This window comes from Pagrus pagrus, assembly GCF_965226575.1.
Source record: "Pagrus pagrus genome assembly, chromosome: 19".
NCBI classification, from domain to species: Eukaryota; Metazoa; Chordata; class Actinopteri; order Spariformes; family Sparidae; genus Pagrus; species Pagrus pagrus.
In genome coordinates this window covers 18,958,712-18,984,683 of record NC_140203.1, presented here as the reverse complement: position 1 = coordinate 18,984,683, position 25,972 = coordinate 18,958,712, and the positions used below count along the sequence as shown (strand labels likewise).

The following is a 25,972-nucleotide window of genomic DNA, read 5'->3' as shown; positions in this document are numbered from 1 at the left end:
GTGACTGATGAGGGTGACTCACAGGCTTGTGATGACACACACACTCACACACCACCTATGGAAAAAGAGAGCGTTGAAATTTGAGAAGCTCATAGCATAGTGGTCCTTGACTTTGTTAGTCTACTATTGGCAGTTATAATGCCTCATAAGGTGGCTGTTTTGCATCAAGTATAATTTTTCAGTAAGTAGTAGGCTAAGTGAGGATAAGAATTTAATTCCTAACCACCTCACAGGTACCTTGGCACCCGAGGGGCATCATAGTCTACTATAGACATGTTTACACTGGATAAAAGTGTGGCTTTTCACATTTAGCTTCAAAAAGACCTCCTCCAGCTGCAGAGGAAAGTGGTTTGTGGTAATATCAGGCTTGTAGAGATTCCAGTATGGCTTCCAGAGGGAGTTTCAGTGTACCATTGATTGGCTGAGTAGTGAGCTTCACTGGTTTTAACAAACAATCCTGGATTAGTTTGCGTTGCATCACAGGAAAAACAAGTTATTCTCCGGAATTAGATAAAACCTATAGCAGCAGCAGAGATTAAATGAAGCTTTCCTCTTGTTCTTGTTTTTTCTTTCCTCAGTCGTGTCTCAACCCACCTGGTCTCCTTCCGATAGATGGAACCAAAGGATTAGATAGATAGATAGATTAGAGCTAGTTTAAAGTATTAAATTAATCGCTTTTTTTTTTTAAAAGAAAAAAAGGGATAGCATTTACATTATCTAACCTAAGATCCCAGGTTTGGTGTTTTCTTTGGTTGAGAGAGCACGGTTTGGAGTTTTGATTGTCCTCTTATTGTAGCCATCTGCCAGTAATAACTCAAATGTTTGGGTGGAACCTTAAATTGTCAATCTAGACATGCCTCTGCATTCACTAAATGCACACACACGCATAGACACTTAAAACAGACCATAACAGAACACCACGCAGATACAGCAGAGCTGGTAGAAAACAATGCTTATGCAACAGGTCAACTGACACTTAAATAAGAGCAGGAACGTGTTGCTTAAGGGTGAGAGGACAGATTAGCACTTACTCTCAGGGAATAGCATTGTTCTCAAGGGAAGGAGAATTAGAAATCTTTGTGTAAATATGTTTACTGGACTTTGAACTGTCTGGCACTAGAATTGGAAAATAAAGAGTGCCTGGGCAGGAAAAGACCGGCTGGGAGGGAGAAAATAGAGCTCTAAAGATGGTGAGGAGGAGGTAGAGATAAGAGAGAGCAAATGGGAATTGATTGAATGGAAAAATTACATGGAAGTGAAGGAAGGTACAGGGAGATGCAGCATGCATTTTCTGGTCTCTAGTTACTCTGAAGGAAAGCAGGAAAGGGAAGAGGGCAAGCCGTCATAAAGCATGAAATAAATATGTTTACTGAACCTTGAAAGTTCTGGCATCAGAGGGATGTAAACTGGAGCCAAGGACTGACTGCTGAGCAGAGCGGGGGAAAAAAGCCTTGTGTCAAGGTTCAGAAAAGTAAGCAACATAAACTGAAAGCAGTGGACAGTGGGAAAGTAGGTATCCTAGACATTGCAGACAAACATCTAAATCAATATTCTCTTCACCAATTTATTCCCATCAACAAATATTTACTGCTTGTTCACTAGAGGGATTTCTACAGAAGGGCAAGAAATAACCTCTGCTCATTTATTTATTTCATGCATACAAGGGCCATTTCCCATTCTCAGTAAATATAAAAAATCCTAGCAATGACGCAAGCTATCGTAGCTGTTACACTGTTGTTTTAGTGTGACGTGTATAAACATGTTTTTCGAGAAATCTTTCTAAAGTATTTAGATTATCACATACACTAACGAAGGCTTGAAACTTATCAACCTCTCATAGAAGTATACTCCACTTCCCTGCTGGTGATCCATGTCTAAACACCCAGAGTTAAGAGAACTCTACTTTCATGTTCCAGCACTGCCTCGTCTAGCTCTAAAGCTGTATTAAAAGTAGCTACTGAGTTTAACAATTGATTGGTGATGTGGATTGTGGGAGGTGGATTGTTCACAAGCAGTTTGAAATGTTTCTGTGGACATTGATGTTTTTCTCTCACATTGACTCTTCTTTGGATGTCATTGGAGCCCATTGTGAGCTAGAAACTTTGTTCAGACCACCTTTCAAGGTGACGGGATGAGTAAGTGATGTGCACAGTCAGAGAAATAGTTTATGTTTTGCAATTATAATCCTACTTGGACCTCAGTGGGTTGCCAAGTCCTGTGTGTAAAGAGTTGACCATTACACCAGCTGGGCCGCAGGTACAGAATGTACTGGGCGTAAAAGGCTTAACAAAGCATGAAGGGAGGGATGGAGAGAGGAAGAGGAATGTAAGCAAGTGAGGGAGACAGGAGTTTGAATTTGCTGAGTGCGCGGTGTGAAGTTGCGGTGCCGTAGTGGTGAATGTAACACTGCCGTGCTAGATCATAAGACACCAGTGGAAGCAGAGGTTATCTCTACTCCTCCATAGAGTTTTCAAGAACTTTATTGGGGCATATGTTCTTAGTCTTAGTCTTTTATCAGTGTTTTTCTTTTCTTCTTTTTTTTTTTTTGGCAGAAGCACATACGCCACTTAACTGGAAAAGGAGGTGTTGAAATCCACTTTCAGCTGATTGATCTGTATCCCGTGAAGTGCAATTTGCTCTTAAATTGCCGAAATATTTCTTAAAAGTCAGGCCAAGGTGATTTAGATTGAAAAATGGTGTGATGATAAATGGGCCATATCACTGTTCCCACACTGGTTAAGTTGTTAATAGTGTGTTTTATTTAGCTTGATTCCAACTTTTCAACCTTCAACTGAGCTAGTGTGAAAAGTAATAGAAAACAAAGTAGAACAAATAAAGATAGGGAATCAAACAAGTAAAAAATAAAAGGACAGAGAAAGTACTTCCATGGTACTATAAAGTACGAAGGAGATGGATCTACTAACCCTTGTATGCGCTTTCGTGTATTTTTACAATGCCTGTCTTGAAGCCAAAAGTCATCATCCTCACTTTTCCACATTGTTAATTAGAATCTACAATCTGCCTACAGCATCGTCAGTCAGTGTCTAAAATTCACCAAACACATCGTCACCATTGTTTGGTCTCTGGCAGCCACACAGCACTTGTATGAACCAAACATAACACCTTGTTTTCCTGATGAAAAGCTCCCCTGATTATATTTATTTTCAACTTTAAACAAACTGATGATCTGTTTAGCAGCGTGACCTCATGCTTATTGAGATGCCAAGAACCAGAGGTTACAATCTTACAGCAATAGCAGAGGCCTTAATGGGCCTCTTAACGATTTTAACAAAAGTCCAGTGTATTTGTATCACCCAGTATTAGACACAGCTGTCAAGGAAGTAATGAAGTTCTTTAAAATCAGCATTTTGTAGCCAAAGTAACACATAACAGTGTAAGGTTTTGGTGCAGGTGTTTTCCCCAGTATTCAGGAGATAAAAAGGAGATAAAACATGCTTTTCTTCATGTGTTTTGACAGCTTCTTGTTTAAAGCAAGTTACATTGAAGAAGCAACCTCACTTTTTATTTAACATCTCATCCATCATATTGTGGTACAAGACACCTTGATTCCATCCTTTCTACAGCTGTCTGTCACAATTTATGACATGAGGCTCAGTCTATTCTCAACTAATAATACTCACAGCCAACTGTGGCACCTGTGACCACCAAAGAAGATACAAAGGCCGAAAGTGCGGCATGATTTGTTGTCAGTCTTGAGAATAAACGTTGTTACCCTGTGCTGCCTAAACCTTTGCCTGTATGCAATGTGAAGAAAGCCTTGGAAAAGGAAATTATAATCACACATGCACAGTGGTGTAATGAATTAACACATATTTTTAAATGTTAAACAAATTATCATCTGTACTTTGTACTTTTTTGTACTAGTTTTTGAACATTTGTGCTAAATGTACAGTGTAGTTCAAAAAACTAAACCTATGAACCGTTGATTTCTGTCTGTTTCCATTTGTATGCAACAGAACAAATACTGTCTCACAAAAAAGTGTTGGTGTATTCAATTTTAAATGAAACTGAATCAATGAGAGCATAATTTTTGGCCTTGTGTAGGCTTCCCTACTGTAGTGTGTCATCTTAGGCTACATAAAAGAAACAATCAAACCTCCACGCAGGAGATCGCTTCATCCAACGCTCGTCATGTGTGCCTACTTTCCTCTCTACCTTGTGTTCATGTTGATGACTCCAATACATAGTTACTGAATATATAAAAGACATGATTATGTAAGCTGTAACTATGTCTCTGAACTCATCACTCATCTCCCCCATTTTTCTCTTTGTGAAGCAAAACAGTTTGACATTGAAATAAATCCTGTTTTTGTGCAGTAGTTTCGCTCTGTCTGTCTCCATAGAAAACTGGCATTGAATGGTTGGAAAGTTGAGGCAGGACAATGAATAGTGTCGTGTCAGTGAAACGAACACATTTCAAAGACAATATTTTCTTTGACATGCTTCATGAACGCTGTCAGTTCAAAAACTGATAACTGCTTTTCAATTTCAAGATTTCAGGCTTCATATGAGCTTACACACTTTTGAATGTCAATCAACAGTAGTATTGGAGTGACATAACAAACACACACTCATTACAATGAGCTCTGCTTAACTTATGTCATTCTTCTTTCCTGTTTTACTTTCTCAGTCTTACTAGTTTTTACTTTCTATGAGTAACTGTGTTTTAAGTACAGTCTAAAAATGATCCGTCACTTTGTCTTTAATGAGCCCTCTCTCCTCATGGATTGCATGTGTTTTTTGTTTAACTTTTTTACTTTATGTATGGCGTGAGATTGCAATAATTAATGTACTCTTACTTCTGTTTCCAGACTCCCCAGTACCTCATTGACTAGCAAATCTGCGCTATGTGAACAAACCAATAGAGTGATTTAGCCAACTAGATGGTTATGCTGATTGGATGAATTACTTCACTGGCTCCTCCTGTGGTTATGCACTGTAATCAGTGCAACGTGAGTTGTAGCTTGTGACATGGTGGATGAGGAGCTTGTGCCAAAAAAAGAACTCTCTTCAAGGCAATATTGTGTTTCAGTGGTGCAAATGGAGAAATTCATAGGCTATTTCAAGTCTGTATATAGCCAACAGGGTATTTTAAAAATTTTGAAAAAAAGACTGGGTTTTAGATTGTGGCTTGTGAATAGATCATGGTGTTATTTATTTGTCCAGATCACCCACCTGTACTCTGGAGCATCTCTTCCATATTATACATGTATTTGGAGCAATTTGTTTTCTTGCTCCAAACATTTCTTTCACTATTTGTAGAATATGTTTAAAAAATCGGTGTCACTACACAAAAAGGCATGTGCAGATTGTGATCGTATGATTTGAGTCCTTTATATAGAACTCTTCTAATTTACGCAAGTAGAAAATATTTAAATCATATTGCTCGTCTTTGACCAACATTTGACCGAGTTGGTCTGAATGTTTTTATTGATCAGACCCTGAATTATACAACATCCTATTTGAACGGGAAATGCATCACCCTAAGTAAACCATTTTTATAGGCCTATAATCTTCCTCTGTCACTGTCTGTGAAGGTGCAGTTAAAAGCATGGATATGTTTTTCATGAGGATATCTCACATGCAGCTCTATAAAGACAAGCGGCACCAGAGATAAGATACAGTGTGTGTGTTTGGCAACAGGTGTGTGGCTTTAGGTTTAGCGGCTCACAAACACATACACCACATAGTCTTTCACTCTTTCTCACATTCAAAGAGCTGTTTTTAGTCTCTCTTACACAAACACATTCACACACAGAGGAGATTCCAATGTCAGGAGATCAGTTGTTGCATTTTTTATGTTTTAAGCTTTAATCAGATCAGCCTGAGGGTATGATAATAGCTAATGGAAACAATAAAGCAACTGTGTGTGTGTTTGTGTGACACTGCGAAAAGCACACACATACGCATAAACAAACACTTACACACAGATTTTTTTCAGAGTGTGATCCTTATGAATACAGCTGTCTGTTGAAAATGTCCCTTGAGGATATAGATATCAGCAGCATCAAGCCACTCTCTCATAACTCCATCAGACTACTAATGGCAGAGAGAAAGTGTAGATCATTTCTGTCTATTCTTAGATACTGTAATGTACAGAATTACTTCCTCGTAAGACTCTTAAGATGCATATTTCTTTCTTCTACAGCATACAGGTCTGCTCTGTTAATAACATGTCTTGCTCTCAGTAGAAAGAAATGTATATTTAAGATTTTAATGGTTTCAAGACGGCTCTCTGCACATTAAACAGTCAAAATCCATTGTTTCTCTGTGTATTTAGAGAAGTTCTTAAAGGAAACCATGTTAATGTTCTCATTGTGAGCATGTTAGCATGCTGATGTTTAGCCATGTTTGTGTGGCTTTTATTTTATTTATATAAATTGAAAGGTTCTGTTGCCCTCTTCACCACCAGACCATAATATAATTATGAACAAATACACTTTTGTTCTTTCTACTCAACTGGCTTCTACTCTTTACAGTGTGCACATCTTGGTTAGATTATATAAGAAATGTGTTCAGTAGATTTATGGTGCAAAACTGGAGGATGGATCTGTTCTCCAGCACAAGTGGAACTAAAACTTTACTTCTCCCAGAGTTTCTGGGAAAAGTAAAAGCCAGTGGAAACAAAAAATCATTTCCAGCATATTTTACTTCTCTCTCTTTTTGTTTTTGGGGGGTAAAATGTGTTTTTAATTTTGAAAGACTCACGCTAAGAAATCCTGTAGTGAGAGATAGAAGCTATCAGTTGTCTTGGCCATTGTGTTTTTATTTTTGGACTTCACAGGACAGAATTAGCAATTTTAAGGAAAAAGCAGGCACAGCTTGGTTTGTTGAAGTGATTACAAGCAATTTTTATCTTGGTACATAGTTGCTACACCAAGGGAAATTGACAAAAAAAATTAGAGACTGTTGTTCCAAACATTTTGTGTTTTCAAACCAATTTACTTGTACAAAATGGACCCATGATGATGATGATGATGATGATGATGATAATGTTGCTGTTGTTGATGTCTTTAATGCTTACTGCCAAATCTTTTGGGTTTTCAAAATAACTTTAATAACTTAATAATTGTCCCTCCTCCTCTCCCTCTTTCTAGATGCCAGGCCTTTTGTCCAGTCCTGTGTGTCTAACAGTCATCTGGTTTTTATCTTGGTCGCTGCGTCCCAGTCGTGCTCAGATTCAGACTGATGAAGGTAACAAGGACACACGTCTGCATGCACACCACAGAGAAAGACACGTTTTTACAAGGACATATTGAAGGCGCACGCGCACACACACACACACACTTGAAATGCACAATCTGTTAAGGATCAGGCATGGACTCCTTTGGAACTATTTTGGGCACTCTTGACTTATCTTGACTCCAGTACTTAAGGGATCTAAAGCTACTTCAGAGGAACAAAGAGAGGAAGCACACAATTTAGAATAAAAACTGGGTACAGTGCAGTTGAAGCAAAATTTGATTTAATAAGAGAATGCATTTTCTTGTTGAAACACATCATTGTTCACTTCACAGGTTCTCTGTCAGAATTTGGATGTGCAACTTGAGTCTTTTCTTTTCATAGCTGAATAGGAATTCGTGTTTTTTCTGGATTAGCACTCTGCAAACAAGAATCCTATTGTTTAAGCATTGTTTTTTTGACTCACACAACACGTCAGGGATCTGTCTGGCATTAAGAAACCGACTTGTGTTTCTTTCTTTTTTTTAAGGGGTTTTGTCCCTCTTGTCTCTTTTTATTATTGTATCTATTTCTAAAATCACTCACTCCAACAATAAGAGCATTTGCCTTTAGCCCTTCAGGTGAAACTGTAAAAGTTTTCCCTCTCCATTAATTTTACCCTACAGCAGCTCCAGATTCCTTTTTTTTATTGTTTGGAAAGTACTGAGTTTCATCCAGCTTGCAATTTCTGTGTCCACCCTGCCATCTGATTTCAATGTCAGGAGAAACTTGCAGCCTTCCTGTGTGCATTAGTGTGTGTGCACATGTGTACTTGCATGTTTGTGTGTTCATATGTGTGTGGTTTTATGCATGTGTGTGTAAGCACGTGCATGTGTCTGGCCCTCTTGCCAGAGGCAGAATCAGATATGAGTGGAACGCTGCGGGTTTGGGGAATAATGTACTTCACTGCCAATAAAACATGAATACACACATTCAGAGCAGCCAACTCTTTCACTGCACCAAGGCTCCAGGTAACACGCACACACAGAAACAGAGGGGTGTGTGTGTGTGTGTGTGTGTGTGTGTGTGTGTGTGTGTGTGTGTGTGTGTGTGTGTGTGTGTGTGTGTGTGTGTGTTTTCAGTGGTTTGAGGGAAAAATCAAATCTGGTTAAAACTGGTTAGAGAGACCATTGAATTGAAAGATTGAAATAGAAGGAAAGATGACACAGAAGAGGAAATAATAAGAAAAGTGGCAGAGGATGATTTTAACAATGTCAGTTGGTAATTTATTAAATTTAAGGGGAAATTCCCCTTTTCAAGGACTTTGACCACCTGCTCTGCCTGGTTGTATGGAAATACTTTTTAGGTGTGCACATGTTTGTTTTAACAAACATCCATGATTTAAACTCTTATAATTGACAGGTTTGTCTTAACAAACTACAGGAAGCCAAAGTTTTGGCAGGAATTGTTGATTTCAGCAGCTATAACGACAACTTTCGCTGGAAAACTTTAATTTAACTTTAACTTTAACTTTAATTTGCAACACCAGATTCTTGATTTTTTTTTTCCTTGTTAGTTTCTGTCTTTTTGCTGTTTTTAAAAGACATAAGTCCTTTCGTACACATAACAATCTAGGTGATCACCTTACTTGGAGAGTAGCAGTTGGCAGTTGTCAACTGTAAACGACAGACAATTGGTGGAATAGAGCTGTCGAAAAACCCCTTAAAGCTTTTAAGCGAATGATAACAGTTTTAACGTTAGCCCAAGCAGCGTCAGAGCGGCAGTCATCAGCCTTTACATGTAGTCAGTTTGATATCAAAACATTGGCAGACATGACTCACCAGCAGTTTATCATTATTACCGTAACCGACTAACTAAGCAGCTGTTATCAATAAATATAACGGCACTTCTAAATGTCATGTTATATTGATATGCTATATTTTAAATACTGTAGATTCAGACTAAAAGAAGACTTTTCTTTTTTTTTGAACAACAAGCAACTGCATTTTATTTTGTATTTTAGGGTGCTTTCACACCTACCACGTTTGGTCCGGACTTTTGGACTTTTTAGTTTGATCCAGACCAAAGTTCCAGGTGTGAAACCACCTTGGTCCAAAAGGAAGAGGTGGTCCTGGTCCGGATCACACTGAACTTAATTTTGTAAGGTTATAAGGTTGCTGTGACATACAGGAGTAGTTGTGTCCAGAGTTTATGCTAGACTTATTTTAATGGGCAATTTGTCTGTTCCGGCCATAACAATAAACTACACACAAATTGTTTCAAATAGCTTTATATAGTGTACATTTAAACAGCATTAAAATGCAAAACACACAGATAGACATAGAAGGCTTTGATACACTATGATTTTCCACTTGCCCTCTTACAAATGGTTACAAATCTTTTTTATTCCTATGACTATTTCTTTCATGCCCCGATGGTGTGCGTGGTGCGCCTGTCCCACTGCTTTAAGTGGCCTGGCACCACACCTTAGTGCTGTCCGCCTTCTGTCAGCACCCACAACAAGTTGGGTTGTTCGGACAGAAAGCAGTGCAGCCCGGCGTGTAGCTTCCCAGCTGGCTCACAGTCTATAGTGATCGTGTGATCTATTCTATTTTGATTTTTGCCACGAACAAATTTGGCAACAAAAAAAAACGCACTAATGATCAATTAGAAATAGTGTCACTGCTGTTTGTGATTGTGTTTTTATGTATTTATTCCTCAGAACTGAGTACACACACAATACATACAGGCTGCAGGAAGCAGAGAAACCCCTCCCGCCATGTCTATAATCAAGTTTGTCCTTTCTAGCTGTGATATCTATAAAGCTTTGTTTATGGTGGCCAAAAAAGCTGTCTTGGTAGATCAAATTTATTAAGTGTGCCTTGTGTTGTATGTAATAAATTGGCTCCCACACGCACCACAACAGAATGAAGTGGCTTCCGTTTGCTAACGTCTCTTTTAAAAGTCTCAGTAGGTTTCATTGTCCTTCTTTCTTTGTGCATTTGTCTCCTCTCAGAAGCATAAATGTAACCGCGAAATCACTGTGGAGCACTTTGCTGCTCTTTTCTCCAGCTGTTTCATTTTGCACAGCCACTAAAACAACAGCAGAAACGCCAGCAAAGTGAACTTTAGGTGTCAGTGAAAGCCAAGTATTGAAAAGGCCTTCAGTAAAGCCTTCTACTTGAGTATGTGTGAAGTTTAATTTAGGATTAACTCAGTTGGTCCCTGAAGGGCATATGAGGTTATAGAAGCAGGTAAAACTAATATAAATATACCAATACGGCAAATTCAATAATAACTTCCTAAAAAATGCTTTCCCTAGAGTCAACGGGTTGCTAACTGATGCAAACAACAAATTCACAGCCAAGACTGGAAGAAATGTTATAGGTTATTATCCTTCGTGTTATGACTTTATCCCAAGTCAAACTTGTTACAAAGCGAGTAAAAGAGATCAAATGAAGAAGAAAAGCGAAACACAAACCGGGGACAAATTGTTTGTTAGCAAGGGAGGAGAGAGCAACAGGGAGTGTGCATGCCTGAGTGATTGAGGTTGAGAATTAATGAAGGTGTGTGCGTGGCAGACTGGCAGTCAAAGTGATGTTTTTCCACTCCAGATCTTCTGTAAATGCCAGCTTTCATATTATGGAGCCAAGCTCAACATGCACACACATACTCTCACACACTGCAGATAGAGTATCAACTCAGCAAATTACTACAGTCACCACAAATATTTGCTCAGTTATACACTGCACTTAGTATCAGTTAGAATCCGCACTACCTTCCAATTTTGCGTGATGCCAAGTAAAAGTAAAGCAGCTTCTATCTTAACCTTTAAGTAATTGATGGAAATAGTTGTTCTATACACCAAACCAACCTTTAGTGGCCTGTCAGCTGTTTGACATTTATGCATATTCATGAGCTGTCATGGGTAATAACATGTGACATCTTATAGAACAGTCTTTAAAAACTACTACAGTAAGCTACTTTGCATCTGGTCATGGATTAAAGGGTTAGTTCACCGTACACATAGTTTGGTCATATGTCCCAAGGTTTGGAGATGGTGTGCAGCACTTTAACCCATTAAGGACGTAGGACACCCATTAGAAATCTACCTAATGGTTTTCTGAAAAACTTGACACAGTTGTCAACGTTATTTCTCAGCCTCTGGAGCAGAAAAAAACTTGTAAATGAAAAACCATTTAAGATCTGAGGACTTTGGCTTGAATTGGAAATAGTTGCCTTGACAATATCATCCAAAACATAATCATGTCACATCAGGCTCTAAATGGTTGCGTCCGATAGTAATGTGTTAAGCTGTTCTTGGGTAGTAATAGTTCTCATTAAAATAGCATAATATCTATATATAATATTGATACTTTGGAAAAATAAGGCACTGAACAAGGTTCACTGTTGTGTGTCACTGATTCTTGTTTCCGTCCCCAGTGTTCCAAAATCCAAAGCACACCAGTCACTTGATCGTAGTTTGGGTCTTTGCAATGTTAAGACTTGTAGCACAAGACTACGGAGAATCCTCTGCAGCCAGTGAATCAATCTTATGGCCAGGCAAATTAAGACAATGAGCTGAAAGCGGCTCAAAGTTTAGGTGTTGAGTAACAGTGGCATCAGCAGTACGAGGAGCTTTTTACAATCAAAGGGCTCAGTTTTTCATTGCCAATATAATTTTTTTCTGTATCTTGTTATGTTCTTAAAAATGCTTAACTGCTTCTGTATTATTGAGGTGAACTTGCTGATACAGATCAATAGTATTCTAATTGTGATAATAAACTTTGTGAAAAACAACACAGACTAGAGAAGCTTTATACCGTGTGCCAAAGTCTCCTCCGTCTACTGTCTGCAGGATCTGTAACCTTGTATGGTCATGTTATGGTGATACTGTTGACTCTACTGTAAATGGTGGCACTTAAATCACATTAATACAGACAGTGCAGACACACGGTATGTCAAAATGAGCAGTGTGCCGATAATGTAAGCCAGACAACAATGTGCATTAATATTTTATGTGATGTCTGTGTTTGCAGTGTCAGGCGTGCAGTACGGGCGCTTGGAGTCAAATGTGACACTGGCATGCGGGAAGTCACAAACAGGGTAAGGAACGAAAACCATTGCCTTTGTAGCTTCAAGTTTCTCAGCGTTAACAAATAAATCATCCAAATTCATACACTCAACTATACATATTTTTCTGGTTTAGTCTGAAAGATAAACATACGTATAAGTGCCTTCCTCAAGAAATGATCCGAGACAATCTGCGAAATGGAGGAAATCATGGACGAAATAACATTTTAGATATAAAACCTTTTAGATTTAATGTTGGTTCAACAATTTTGTTTTCAAGGCAACAGAACTTGAGTTGGTGATATGAAGGGCCAAACAGTGCCTGTATAGCTCAATTAGGTGCAGCATTTTCTGATTTAAGAGAAATCCGATATATGCTAAACACTCTTAAACTAAATTAGTTAAGAGAGGAAGAGTAAACATCGCCTGAGTCATCTTTTCAATGAAAACTATAAAGACAAATAAGATGTTATATGTTGAAGTGAAGTGTATTGTCACCAATTCCCATGACAATTAATTGATCCTACTAACAGGTATTTAATGTGTAGCCAAGGCCTGATGTATTTTGTTGCTAAAAGTTTGTTCCATCGACACACAGTGAGATCTAGAATAATATTGGATGTATCATTTTAATGAAAGTTGTGATGTGCAGATTTAGCTATGATAATGTCCTAACATTAGTGAATGAAGTCCTCACAAGGACTAAATAACTAATCTCTAACATGTCCCTGACCAGGATCCCTGTGGTGTGGCATCTCAACCAGAGCTCAGCGTTGCCATGGCACAAAGTGACATCAGATGGAAGCTTAGTCCTGCTGCACACCGACCACTCAGCACAGGGCAACTACAGCTGCTATGACAGCCAGGGGCTCCTCCTCCACTCTGTCAAACTCAGGCTGGGCCGTAAGTGCTGTTGTGACTTGTCCAGCCTCACTGCGCCTAATTTAGGAGTTTTTACACTTTACAGCTCTGCTATACTTTGAGTTTCTCACCAAGTGACTGCAGTATTAAAAGAAATACTCTTTGCAGCAGGAGCACGCCTGCGTCCCCCGTGTTTTAGACCCTTCATGCAGACACAGCATCCCAATCTCTCATATTCGAGTTCATTCTTTGGATAATTCATTATGAAAGAAGTTTCTGTTTCTCCTACTCAGACATTCTCATCCCATCTCGTCTAGACTTTCCCTCAACATATTTTTGTCTTTGTTTCTCTCTCATCTTTCTTCCTTGAATTCATGCTTGTTCTCTGGATGAAACAAGACATGTTAGTACAACAGTGATAATTAGAATAGCGCTACTGGTTTTCAGAGGAAACGGGTCTTATCGGCCGTGACATAGACAAAGCCCTCCACTTCCTGTAAATGTCTCAAACAGGAAGCGGCTTTCTAAGTGGGCTTCCTTTTTAGGGGCAGGGAGTTTTCCATGGTACTGGCCAAGCCTCTCCTGAAATAATTTGGTTCTTGACAGGGACACCAGAGCTGTTCATTTTAGAGTTGAGGACATGACAGAGAAGCTTTTAAAATATAACATCTATTATAGCCCTTGAAATGAAAACAAACACCCTCTCTGTCCTGTAAATGAATCTGTCTGACTCCCTTTTCACAGATCCCCCTGGGCTGCTGAGCATTTCCTGTCAAGTGCCCAATCACACACATGTTCGCTGCTCATGGGTGGATTCGGTGAAGACGTTCCTGCCAGCCAAGTACAATGCCTCCCTCAGGTAAGAGTGAGTTACTGCAAGTGTGACAAAAACGCCCAAGGCTCAAGGTGACATTCAGAATGGGCTATGAAGAAGCTAAATATAGTGCGTGTGCCACAGAGTGACAACTTGAATGCAGTGTATGTGTGTATGCAATATGTGGAAACTTTTAACCATAACACATGACAACAGTGATTCTTAAACTTTTTCTGCGGTTTCCAGCACATGTAAGTCGCCTAATAACAAAGAGAATACAACACTTGACCATGTTTTGTCTTGTTTTTAAGGGGGAACGGTCAGGAGTGGAGGCTGTGCATTGTGGACATCACCCGCAAGCACTGTGATGTATATCATCCTCCCTTCTGGGAGACCATCCATACCCTGAGGGTCACAGAGACCAATGGCCTGGGGTCCAAAACAACATATGGCCGGTTTAAGCTACACGAGCTATGTAAGATCAACTTTGTGACAAAAATTTTTGTTCTTATTTAAGTGAGAAATATTTGTATGGCGATTGTATATCTATGAAGCACATTAGAGATGTATTTCTTTCTCTAGTGCATCATCAGTTATGCTGTCTCTTTCCATAATTTTTCCATTGCTCCACATTCCCTGTAGTGAAACAGACTGCAGCATTGTTCAGAAACTACTATCGTGATTGGCTGGCAATATTGCTGGCCTTGTCCCTCCTTTAATCATTTATTTTTTCCACACAGTACAAGCTTCATGCTTCAAAGGGACCCCAATGTCTAGTCGATAACACTTTATAAAAATAACCATCAGTAATATATGGTAAATGTATAGTTAATTCAAGTTTAATTAATTATTAAGAATTAAGAAATTATTTATTGTTTTAGTTAACTATAAATATGCCATTTATTAATGATGGTTATTATAAATTGATACTGTCTACTGTCCTGCTTTTGCCTAAAACCGATACACAGGGTTCATGTCCTAATAGAAGCTAAAAGAGGCTTTTACTCTCCATAAAATCGTTAATTAGACAGGTTAAACTCAACAAAGATTGCAAGGCACATCTGTGGATACACACATTCATTGAAGCGCAGACATGCAGATGTAAAGATAAAACAAAGTAATGACGATGGTGTATCTTTATGGATATTCATAAAATACACACACACATCGGCGTGCACACAAAAACGTCATGATTTCTAATGCTCTACATAATTCTTATAGCCTGCTGTTGCCATTTTGCCCTTTTGCTCTTCATATAATGACCTCAATTATCTTGTTTTGCTGCTTCTCTGTCTGCATGACGTTCTTGTCGCTTACGAGCAAAGCCATTCACAGCATCCTTGAGACGGCCTTAAGACCTACTGGATGTTCATCTGTTTTTCTCAGCCTCCGCATTCGTTTTGTCATGGTGGATTGAAATGTGCTTAGATACATGAATAAAGAGGGTCAGATTTCGGAGAACTAGTGAATAGTTCTAGAAATAGCAAGGTGGCTTGGATAAAGGAAAATTATAATTTAAGGATGCACTGTTTGGATCAAAGTTGGGTTCACTATATATTCCTCAAAGCTGCAAAGTTATGGCAACAAAATGTCAATTTGTCAGAGAAAAAACAATGGCAACAATAAAGAGAAAAAAGACTCTAAAAGCAACCAGTTGAAGAAATTGTGTCTTATTGTCTATTCTTTCTTTTTTTTCTGCCGTTTTGTCGCAGTGAAACCAGACCCTCCAGAGTCAGTGTTGGTGAAGGAGCTTGAAGGCTATTCAAAGAGGCTCTTCGTCTCATGGAACGTTCCCTCTTCCTGGCCGCTGCATGATGCCTTCCCCCTTGTGTTTCAAATCAGATACAGGCCACAGGGCTCAATGTACTGGTCAGAGGTAAGTAAGCAAGGTCCAACATTTCATTTCAGTGTGGATGGGGGCGCAGTCTCGTCAAGCTGATGCTGTCTAAGAAATACAACTGTAGCAGGGTGTCCACGGGTCCTTAAAAATGCTGAAAAAGTCTTAAAGTTTTCCTAATAAAAAGCCTTAAAAATTATTAAAGTGTCTAAACGGAAATCATGACACATGTCAGATTTTATGAACTTGCTGGGAAGCTGAGTGTGATCTTCTGTGTCACAACACCTACTATTCAAGTTAAACACTTTCACCTGGAGCTATCATCTGCAGCCATAAATAATAACTGTTACAGCAAGCCTAGCTAATCAGCACAGATCTGAGGAGGCACTGTCAACATTGCCGTCCAACTCTGACAGAGGTGTGTGCAGCAGAGTCAGTAAATGTGTCATCTTACAACAAACGTGTAAGGCACTGCAGACATGTTAATGTTTTGTTTTTGTCATGATTATGTATGTTCAAAACTCCTTTGCTAGCTGTGTAAACACCAACACTCCCCTAGTACTTCAAGCTCCCACTCCAGGCTGCTAACTACACAGCTAACTGAGCTAACTAGCTAACAGCATCACAGATAGCAGCAGGTAGCATTTATTCTAGTGATATGCTGCCCCATATTTGTTTGGAGTATTCTTACGTACTGCACCTGTCAATGTCTCATCAAATCAGGTGATGACCTACTGCAGATGGTAGGTTAAATTGTAACTAAGTATTTATTGTAAGTGTATTTATAGAATATTTTTCTTGTCAAAATACTTTTTTTGTTATATGAAGTGGTAAAGTCGCCTTTAAAACTATAAGAATGAAAAAATAACAACAATTTAACTTTCCTTTTCAACCCACATCTGGCATGTATAAGATGACTGTTTCAGTCTCCTTTCAACATGTTTTCACTAAGTGACCCAGAGCACAAACTTGTTGGCAAATATGTTGGCAATGCAGTTCCCCGGAGCTGTTTCCTTATTTGAGCTTTCTTCACTTGTTCATGTGATGCCAGCATCACAACAGCAGTTGTTTCTCCTCTTCAGTGCTACTTTCTTGTCCTCACATTCCCCGTCCTGTGTCTGTCTCCATCAATCAGATTTTCTCTGAGGTTAGTCCAGTCATCATATCTGACGCCTTGGCTGGCCACCCCCACCAAGTCCAGGTTCGAGCACGTGATGAGGTGAACTCTGACAGCCAGTGGAGTGAATGGAGTCCCCTTCTTCTAGTCAGGCCATGGGAAGGTCAGAAATACAATCCACAGAATGTCAAGTTACTTTTTTGTTTAAGCACTTTTAAAGTGACGTATATGGACAAAATGTTTTATAATACAACATAAATAGACAACATGATTATGAAATAAATACATGAAGAAAAGCATAATTATGGATAAGTACTGGACTGTTGCTAGAGCTCAACAATTAGTCGAATAATGGATTAATAGTAAAATATTGGCAACTATTTTGATAATCTATCAATCGTTCCAGTCAATTTTTGAGCGAGAAACCCAAAAAACCTGTTTCCATCTTCCATCATCAAGTTTGCTGCTTTCCCACATCTTATTAGTTAATAAATGCCTAAAATGTGTGCGTTTGTGTGTGTACATCTGTTCTTCCTACAGTCCACACCACCCCTGAACCTACAGAGGAGCCCCTGCTAGATGATTATTCGTGTCCTGAAACCTCCACTGCAAAGTCACACAGTAAGACTCCTATTTATTTCAAATGATAATTACACTGTGACTGTATTCTGGAGCTGTGTGTACTTTCGTTGTAGCTCAAATGTAATACAATTGCTGCATTACAATTGTTAGGAGTGCTACTTTTTCCACTCCTGTCGTTTCCGCTATATTAACCAAAGCTGCTATTATTAATATTACTGCTGAGGTCCCACTTCATAGCCATAGCATCTATATGAGCTTGGCTAGCAATAGCATGGATATTTGCGTGGATACAAATAGTATGGATATTAGCATGGATAGTGATAGCTGTCACTCCAACAGGAGTTCCTCTTGGCAGTTGACCAGCTGCAGAGTTTATTCATGGGCGAACTGTAAACTGTACTGTATATTTACTGCCACTAGACAGCTTCCCTGCTACACTTTCCCTCTGCTACGATGAACAACACCTGTCTGCTTTGAGCACAACCTCGGTCACTCTCTCTCTTACTCAACCACACACACACACACACACTTTGGACTGCCCTCTTCTTGAACTCTCCCCCTCTTATAACCCACATTAGCCAAGGTTGGAGGATGACATGTGACTTCCAGATTCTAATATAGTCACATGTCATTGTTCAATTTTAGCAACGTCTTATTTTTGTTTGAGCACAATCATCAACATTGTCAGGAAATGACTCAGAAAAATATGAAATATAAAAAATGCCAAAATACACTGGAGGGAGGCTTTAAAGTACTCTACAGTTATCATGACAGTGTATATCCAAATGATAAGTCCTCGGTCTGGGTTTAAGCCTGACAAGGTGGACTGTTTGAATCATAGTTAATCAAACAGCAGGATGAGTATATCTCTACCCCATTTTTCTGCAGCAACAAGAGGCCACATCAGTCATTAGTAGTACGTCATTATTTACTGTTATTATACTCTAGATAGATCAGTGCAAGCACCTCATGTCTGGCTTCATCCCCAAATTACAGTAAATTGTACCTGCAGGGTGTTGTGTTTTCTACAGTGTGTGCTGGATGAAAAGTTAAATACATAGCAGCTCACATATACAACAGGCAGAAACACAGGGGGAAAGGAGGCTGGCACTTTCAAGCATGCACATGTAAACTATACACATGCAAGATATTAAACACTTGTAAACACGCACACACACGCACATACAGTATACACAAGGAGACAAATACACACAGTTTTGGCAGCAGACTAGAGGCTGATAGTCGCTGTGACTGACGCCGTCAGATCTCTTTTAGCTGCCCTGCTGTGAACCAGATGTCTTCTTCTGTGTGTGTGTGTGTGTGTGTGTGTGTGTGTGTGTGTGTGTGTGTGTGTCCAGTGTCAATGGCAGATGTGCTCATAAATTGTTTCTTAATCTTATAAATACCAAATGCTTTCGCGCATTTCATGGTTGATGTGTGTTTCTGTGCTATACGTCGTTGCTTTGAAAGGGAGTTGTTTACTCCTCTCAGAATGATAAATGCATGTTTGTGTGAACGCTGTAAAGGCTGATTTAAAATTAACTTCTCACCAGAGACTAATTAAATCACGGAACACACACATACCACAGTTTTTTTTTTGTTTTTCTTCTCTGACACACACACAGGATGAAACATATGTATAAAAATATGAACGATGACAAGACATCTTCTTCGTTAGCTTTTCTTCGATCCTTATCTGTTCCTCTGTTTTTGGCTCGATCCCACTCTTCAGCAGCTCTTGTTGTTTTGTCCCTCCCTCTTCCCATTCAGATCCTGCAGCTGAGGACGAAGGTAATTTGGGTTTGGTGATTCTGCTGGTTTTGTTCTCCGTGGTCATCCTGACCACCGTCCTTTCCCTCATCTTTGTTGTGTGGTAAGACTCACACACACACACGTATCCCACATCCTCAGGCCACAGCTGTGAGGGCTCTGGTTCTGTGACTGAGTGAGATCTGTCTTTTGTAAAGCCTGGCATTTACAGAAACATTTTTTCTTTGTTGTTTTATATTTTCAGGGTGAGGCAAAGGCGGCGTGATCATTTGGCAATACAGGAACTCGCGTCTATGGTCAAGATGAAGTCCATGCCAATCTAATGTGAGACACATTGTTTTAACTTTCAACTTTTGTTTTGCGTTTGTCAGATTGAATTTTCCTCTCACGTCTGTCTTGTTGCACATGTGTTATGAATATGTTGAGTTCTCACTGACGGCCACACATGGTTGTTTGCATTCTTAGTTTAGCTTGTTTGGCAGATAGTTTTAGACCTCTGGAAGGCGAATAGCCTCTGTGGCTGAGCTAATTAAAAGTCCTAATTAAGTGACACTTCTTTTCAGATTTATAAGACTACCGCAAAATGCCCTCAAATGGGAGCTAAGCCAGTGAGAGGAACGTAGCAAAGCTGCCTTAGTGAGAACCAAAATGGTTCAAAGTGCTGCTATAAACATTCAGACAAGCCTTCAGATAGGCAGCCAACTTGTGATTATAAGCCTAACATACACACTCATAGATTATAACCCTGTAAGTATGGCTGCACATCTCCCATCCAGCTCTGTTATTTACATCTGTGCTTTTCAGGCAGCGCTTAATTACTTTATGATTTATTTATGTTTTTTAAAGTTGCGTTTTCTCTTCCATTTTCCTCCAACTACTCTCATGATTCCTCTTTTTTTCCTCTAACCTCTCCCTGCTTTTTTCATCCTCCTCTCCTCTCCTCTCCTCTCCTCCTCTCCTCTCCTCTCCTCTCCTCTCCTCTCCTCTCCTCCTCTCCTCTCCTCTCCTCTCCTCTCCTCTCCTCTCCTCCTCTCCTCTCCTCTCCTCCTCTCCTCTCCTCTCCTCTCCTCTCCTCCTCTCCTCTCCTCTCCTCTCCTCTCCTCTCCTCTTTCTTCTCTCAGGTTGATTTCAAGCATCTTGTCCTCGTGGGCCCGTTCTAGGGCTCCTCCCGAGAGTCAGCCTCTGCCTTCACCACTGTAGCATGCTGGCCATACATACTCAACTACACTACCCAGAATGCACCTGCCACAGTCCTTCCAGGACAACAGAAACGGACGTATACAAGGAACCTTGCAGAGTAGGGTGTACTAGCTGACTGAAGGGTGCTTTTTGTGAGGTATCCCTGCATGTATTCAGTGGACGCTTCTAACGACACCACCCACAATGCATCAGCAGACTCCACCCTTATGCATGGGGACAGAGTGAACAGAACCTGCTCTGTTTCTCACTTCAGCAACTTCGATGCAGTTCAGTCTGCGTCAGGAATTCACTCACAACCGATGCTGCTTCACGTGGACTGACTCCTCAGCCTTGCTGGAGAGGAGTGATGTTTTTTTTTACTTTTGAACTTTTTAGCGACCCCTAAGGACAGGAAGTGCAGCTGCCAAACAGGAGAACAGAGACTTTTCTGGGACAACTTTTTTTGTGGATTTTCTCAGCCAGACGTCTCTCTCACGTTCTTTTGTTTGTTTGTTTGTTTGCTTCATTGTGAGAAGTAACAGATTCATGTGCGTCCGTTATTACATCGACTGACCGACCGACTCAATGCTGTGAAGGAAGCATAACTTCTGCCAGTCTCTCTGTGCCAAAGCAGCGACTACGGGCATTATGGTCTCAGCTGAGGGGGCAACCTGTTACTGGCTCCTGACCTGAGGGATAGATATGGAGTAAAAGGTCCAGGGTGGGTGGGTTGGGTTATCTAGACTTTATTTCATTTATGGCAATTGATTTTATGTTGCATGATATACTCGTTTTGTTGTCTGATGTCTTTAGTTTCTTTTGTTTTTACCTCTTTCTATCCATCCATCCACTGTTCCTAAATGTGTGTGCATGATAGACACACATGCAGAGAAAGAGAGAGATAAGAAAAGAGATACTGGCCTTTCACAAACCACCAGCATTATGACATTACATGGATACTTACTTAGCTAGAGAATATTAAACCACAGTTTGTAGCTTTCCTGTCTAGACTCCAAAGAACATCAATAACTTCCTTTTAAAGTCACTTTTGTGAAAGGTTATATAGCAGCGTTTCTTATAGAGATCAAACACTGTTCATTCAGGGATAAAAGTTTATGAAAAGTTTATTTCTGTCCTAAAATTCACACATACAACCTTTAAAGAATAACTTCACACCAGACTGAAAATCAGTGTTCTGCTGCCTTCTCTGGTTGAAAGTTGTCACACCCAGCGTCGATGGGCGGGGTGAGGTTTGGTCAGTCTGTTGCACCTTTACATCACTGCAACAAAAGGGAGGTTAAACCACTGGTGGTCAGCAAAAACAAGTTTTTCAGCGGGTGTGAAGTTACAGTTTATAACCAAGACGGCTCACAGACAGCTGAACAGTGCGATGTTTTAAGGTGTTTCAGGGTCTGTCTTTTGAAAACATACTTTATATGACAGTGTCCACTGTAGGACTGAAACAGTTATTTTTATTACCAGTAAATTTATCGATTATTTCCTCAAAAAAATTCAGTATTTGAAATCTTCAAATTACTTATTTTGTCTGATAAGGCCAAGGATTTTAATATTTCATTATCTAAAACTGAGAACAGCAGCAAATCCTCACATTTGAGGAGCCAAAACCGGCAAATATTTAGCAGCCTGTTGATAAATGATAAAAACATTTAATCAAATAAATCAGCTAGAGGCGATTCAGAGTTCAAACCTTTGTGGTCAACAGAAGGAATCGGCCGGCTTTGCAGAGTTGAGCGAAGTCACTTCGCTAATTAATTTCTGTCTAAACGAGCGAGACCAAGCACATACTTGTTTAATGAAAAATAAATATCAAAATCATTCTTATAATAACACGTTTCCCCCACTTTGTCAATTTGACAAATTTAAAGTCAAAGTTTGCGTCTTGTGTTAATCATTGCTCCACATTCGGCCAGTCGGGTTCATATTTCTCGGGAAGCATTTGCACATCGTTTCCAGTTATTGGGTTTTACGTCTCTAGCATGTTCCAGCTCACAGCAATTTGAGGTCTGGCAGAAGATGACGAATAATATTAAACCGGCACAAACTCAATAGGGTTCTTCCGCTTCAGGGTTTGAACTTTAATCATCAAAAGTGTTGTTTAGCAACTATTGACTTTCAGCACTCGGCCTTTGCGACATCATTAAAGTTATTTTAACCCCTTTTTAACTTGATAAAACTACACAGACAGACTCATCTCCGATTAGACTGATATTACCTGCAGATCAGCGTAATAAGAATAGGAAACATAATAGAATAAAAGGCACTTTGGACGTCAGTGCTTCTGTCGGTCAACATGTAGCTTTGTACTTGTTCAACTCACATCTAACTTTGACACGGGGATCTTTTCACATGGCTGACTTGGCGCTCACAATCACTTCCTCAGAAATTGGGGACAGATGTGGGCAGTCGCTATGTAAACATGTTGCTGTTCACCACTTTAAAGAGAAACAGAACGCATCCGGAAGCTTAAAATAAATTGGAATTAATGTGATGATATTTTACTTTTTAATTTTTTCAGTGGGTGTTTGACACAGATCAACCACAGAAACAGTAGCAATGAACAGCTGCAACACAGTGTTGGTGTAGCCGAACATAGTGATTGTACCAGTCTATGGCGAGAACGTGTCCATCTACGTGATGGACCAGGCGAGCCTTCACTTATTGGTCAGTTCTCTCATGGACGCTCAGTTTATGTAGCTGAATCAGAGCACGTTGGCAGGTGGGTGTGAACATGAGATGAGCACAGACACGACTGATTGACAAGAGCGACTCTCGCTCACTGTACTCGTGTGTCGCGTCCCACCGACTCTTGGAAAATGAATGATTTCTGGGCGGCCAGTGCGAACCGTATGAAAAGCCCCAAATACCTCCAGCCGAGCTTATCTGTTTTAGTTTAGCTTCTGACAGCTGCACCTACAAACCTTGTGTCCTGGCTGACTAAAACATTTCTTTCTGTTGGTCTCTTGGTTACACTCTGTTGATCCAAAGCTGTGTAGTTATCAACCAATCGATTGATTGATTGATTGATTGATTGACTGATTGACCGACTGACTTGTAGTTTGTATCAGAAACACAAGGTGCATCTAAGTCAAACTGTTCCCAGTTTGACGACTGTATGTTCTCTCAAGCTAGCTCCACATATTATGCATGGATCCAATTGAAGCTTCTTTTTGTATATTATTGTATATCACACTTAAAAAAAGAAAACATTTCATGTATGTTATTATAAGTGATGTTTATATGTAGAGAAAAAAAAACATATTCTTTGGGATTGTTTTGCAGACATGGTTTAACTCTTAAGTCTTGTTTTGATTTGTAATAGACAAATTATTACAGCTCATCGTGTTATTTACACTTCAATTATGAAATCGTTCTGGAAAAAAACGGAATATAAGAAATACAATCAGAGCAAATAACCTTAAATATTCAGTCGATACTTATATCGTCCTTTGAAGTTTGTGTACCTTCAGCGATTCCAGATGTGACTGAAGGGAGAGTCCCACAGTAAAGACGTGTTCATGATGATAATCCATGTCTGGAGAACCTTCCCATCATTGTGTATTTGTGTCTTTCCACCCAGTTATATGAAGCTGTGTTACTGTACGATTACTGTATGGACAGTGTGTGTTTACTGATGTCGTCTTCATCCAACTTGTTTCACTTTAGTGTTCAACTTTATTTCTTAGCAGTCAGATGAATGACGAATTAGTGTGTTTTTTAAAAAAATGTTCAGCACTTCTTGAACTCACATGGCAACATTCACTAAGAAAGTAAAACTGTTATATTTGACAGAGCTTTAACTTTCTGTTTGAAAGTGGAGAGAAATGTGTGTCAATAGACATCAGAAGGGTGTGAGCCAGACATTTTTTTCAGAGCTTGTGTAAACTAAAAAAATGACATGAAGCAAAATGTTGTTTTAGCAAAACCTAAACAGTCCAAATGACACCCGTTATTCATTCTTTCAAACTGGATTTAAAAATAGTTATTTAGCGATGGATGGGCCAGTAGTGACTGAATCTTCAGTTGTGTTTTTTATCCTCCAGATATGAAAGGTGTTATTGATCACATGCAGCCACTACATGTGGCTTCCGGCTGTTGTTTGACTCATCTGCTCGCTCAAGTGGTTGCCAGTTTGTTGCACTGGCTAACGTTGCTAGTGCTAGCTAGCAGACTCTCAACATTGCTTACCCTAGCTAGCAAATGTTAATGTTGCTAATGCTAGCTAGCTTACACTATGATTGTGAACTGATTTTTTTTTTTTTTAGTTTAGTTTACCTTTTTTCCTCCAACAAACTGGCAACTACCTACTTGACTGATGATGAAACACAGATATAACATGATTCCAACAGCGTTATACTGTTGGCTCACAAACCTAGAAGCTGGAACCAGCCGTCACAATTCTTACATAGAGATAAACAAAACAATAATTTTGGACCCAACAGGCATTTTAAAATGATTAATTCACAATCATAAATATGTTTTTAAGGAAAAGAGACCCTTTAATGCTGCACCTTTCTCCAAGCTCTCAGGATTTATTATTTTTTAAATGATTTGTCCACATAAAAACTGAATCAATATGATCTTAAAAAGTTGCCAATAATTTCCTTCAATGCATTTTAGTTGTTAATTAAATTAATATTTCCAGGCTTTCCCAGACCTTCAAGGTCTGATTGAAGCGACTTTAACATGACCTGCCTGCTCATTGTAACTTACAATACTCTATAAGCTGTTTAAAACAGCAGAACTATATACGTCATTTTAAATATAGTCAAAATAAAAACCCAGAGTGCTACAACTAGCATGAGGAGAGCCATTTGTGTCACTTTCGCAGGGTTTCACAAGTAACAAAGTTAATATTTTTCCAATCCTAACAGAGAAATAAAAGTCAGAAAGTATTTTTCTCTCTAAGTAAAAAAGATTTTATGATATATTCTTCAAACACACAATTTTATAAACCATCCATCATAATTTTATGTGGGACAAGTGCAGTATCAGTGACATCCTGTATGTGTGACACGTTGTCCTTCTGTATAATGTTTAACCTTTGATTGCCACCTTTCTGTTTCACTCTCGCGGTGTTTTCTGTGTTTTTGTGGTATTCGCAGTCTTTCTATGTTCCTCTGCAGTATGTGATGGCAGGTGGAGCCTGTTGGTTTTAGTTCTTATAACTCAAATTACACTCAGGCATCCATTCTCAGATGTACATAGTCCTTTTTTATGCTTAATGTGTACGACAGATAGCACCATAAGCTGTTTTATTTCTTCCTGTCCTTGTTCGTGTCTGTGAAATAAATACTATTTTATCACACTTCAGTCTCCTTATGGTTCACAAGCTTTTCTCCTATAGCTTCACTTCTTCCTCTACTTAAACTGCACCTGTGTTTACATCAGAAACAAGTTAGTCTATCTGCTCCTTCTTCTTGGTGACAGTTGAGTCTCTGGTTGGTTGTATCGTTGGTGACGAATGCTAACAGACCAAACATTTCAATAAGAGGATCAGTCATCTCTTTCTTACGCTGTTAATATTTGCGATTGTCCA

General features: G+C 39.3%; 1 protein-coding gene across 1 annotated transcript in view; it reads left to right on the top strand.

The window, feature by feature from the left end:
- The window catches only part of il11ra (interleukin 11 receptor subunit alpha), a 50,772-nt gene extending 25,031 nt beyond the window's left edge, over positions 1–25,741 (top strand). The window contains exons 2-12 of the mRNA XM_084382607.1: positions 7,119–7,215; positions 12,222–12,288; positions 12,992–13,158; positions 13,861–13,975; positions 14,242–14,405; positions 15,643–15,806; positions 16,903–17,047; positions 17,425–17,505; positions 19,237–19,339; positions 19,481–19,560; positions 20,358–25,741. Of these exons, the coding sequence (XP_084238733.1) occupies positions 7,119–7,215; positions 12,222–12,288; positions 12,992–13,158; positions 13,861–13,975; positions 14,242–14,405; positions 15,643–15,806; positions 16,903–17,047; positions 17,425–17,505; positions 19,237–19,339; positions 19,481–19,559 (1,182 nt within the window). The 3' untranslated portion in view covers position 19,560; positions 20,358–25,741. The remainder of the gene's footprint in view (positions 1–7,118; positions 7,216–12,221; positions 12,289–12,991; positions 13,159–13,860; positions 13,976–14,241; positions 14,406–15,642; positions 15,807–16,902; positions 17,048–17,424; positions 17,506–19,236; positions 19,340–19,480; positions 19,561–20,357) is intronic.
- Positions 25,742–25,972: the final 231 nt, after the last annotated feature.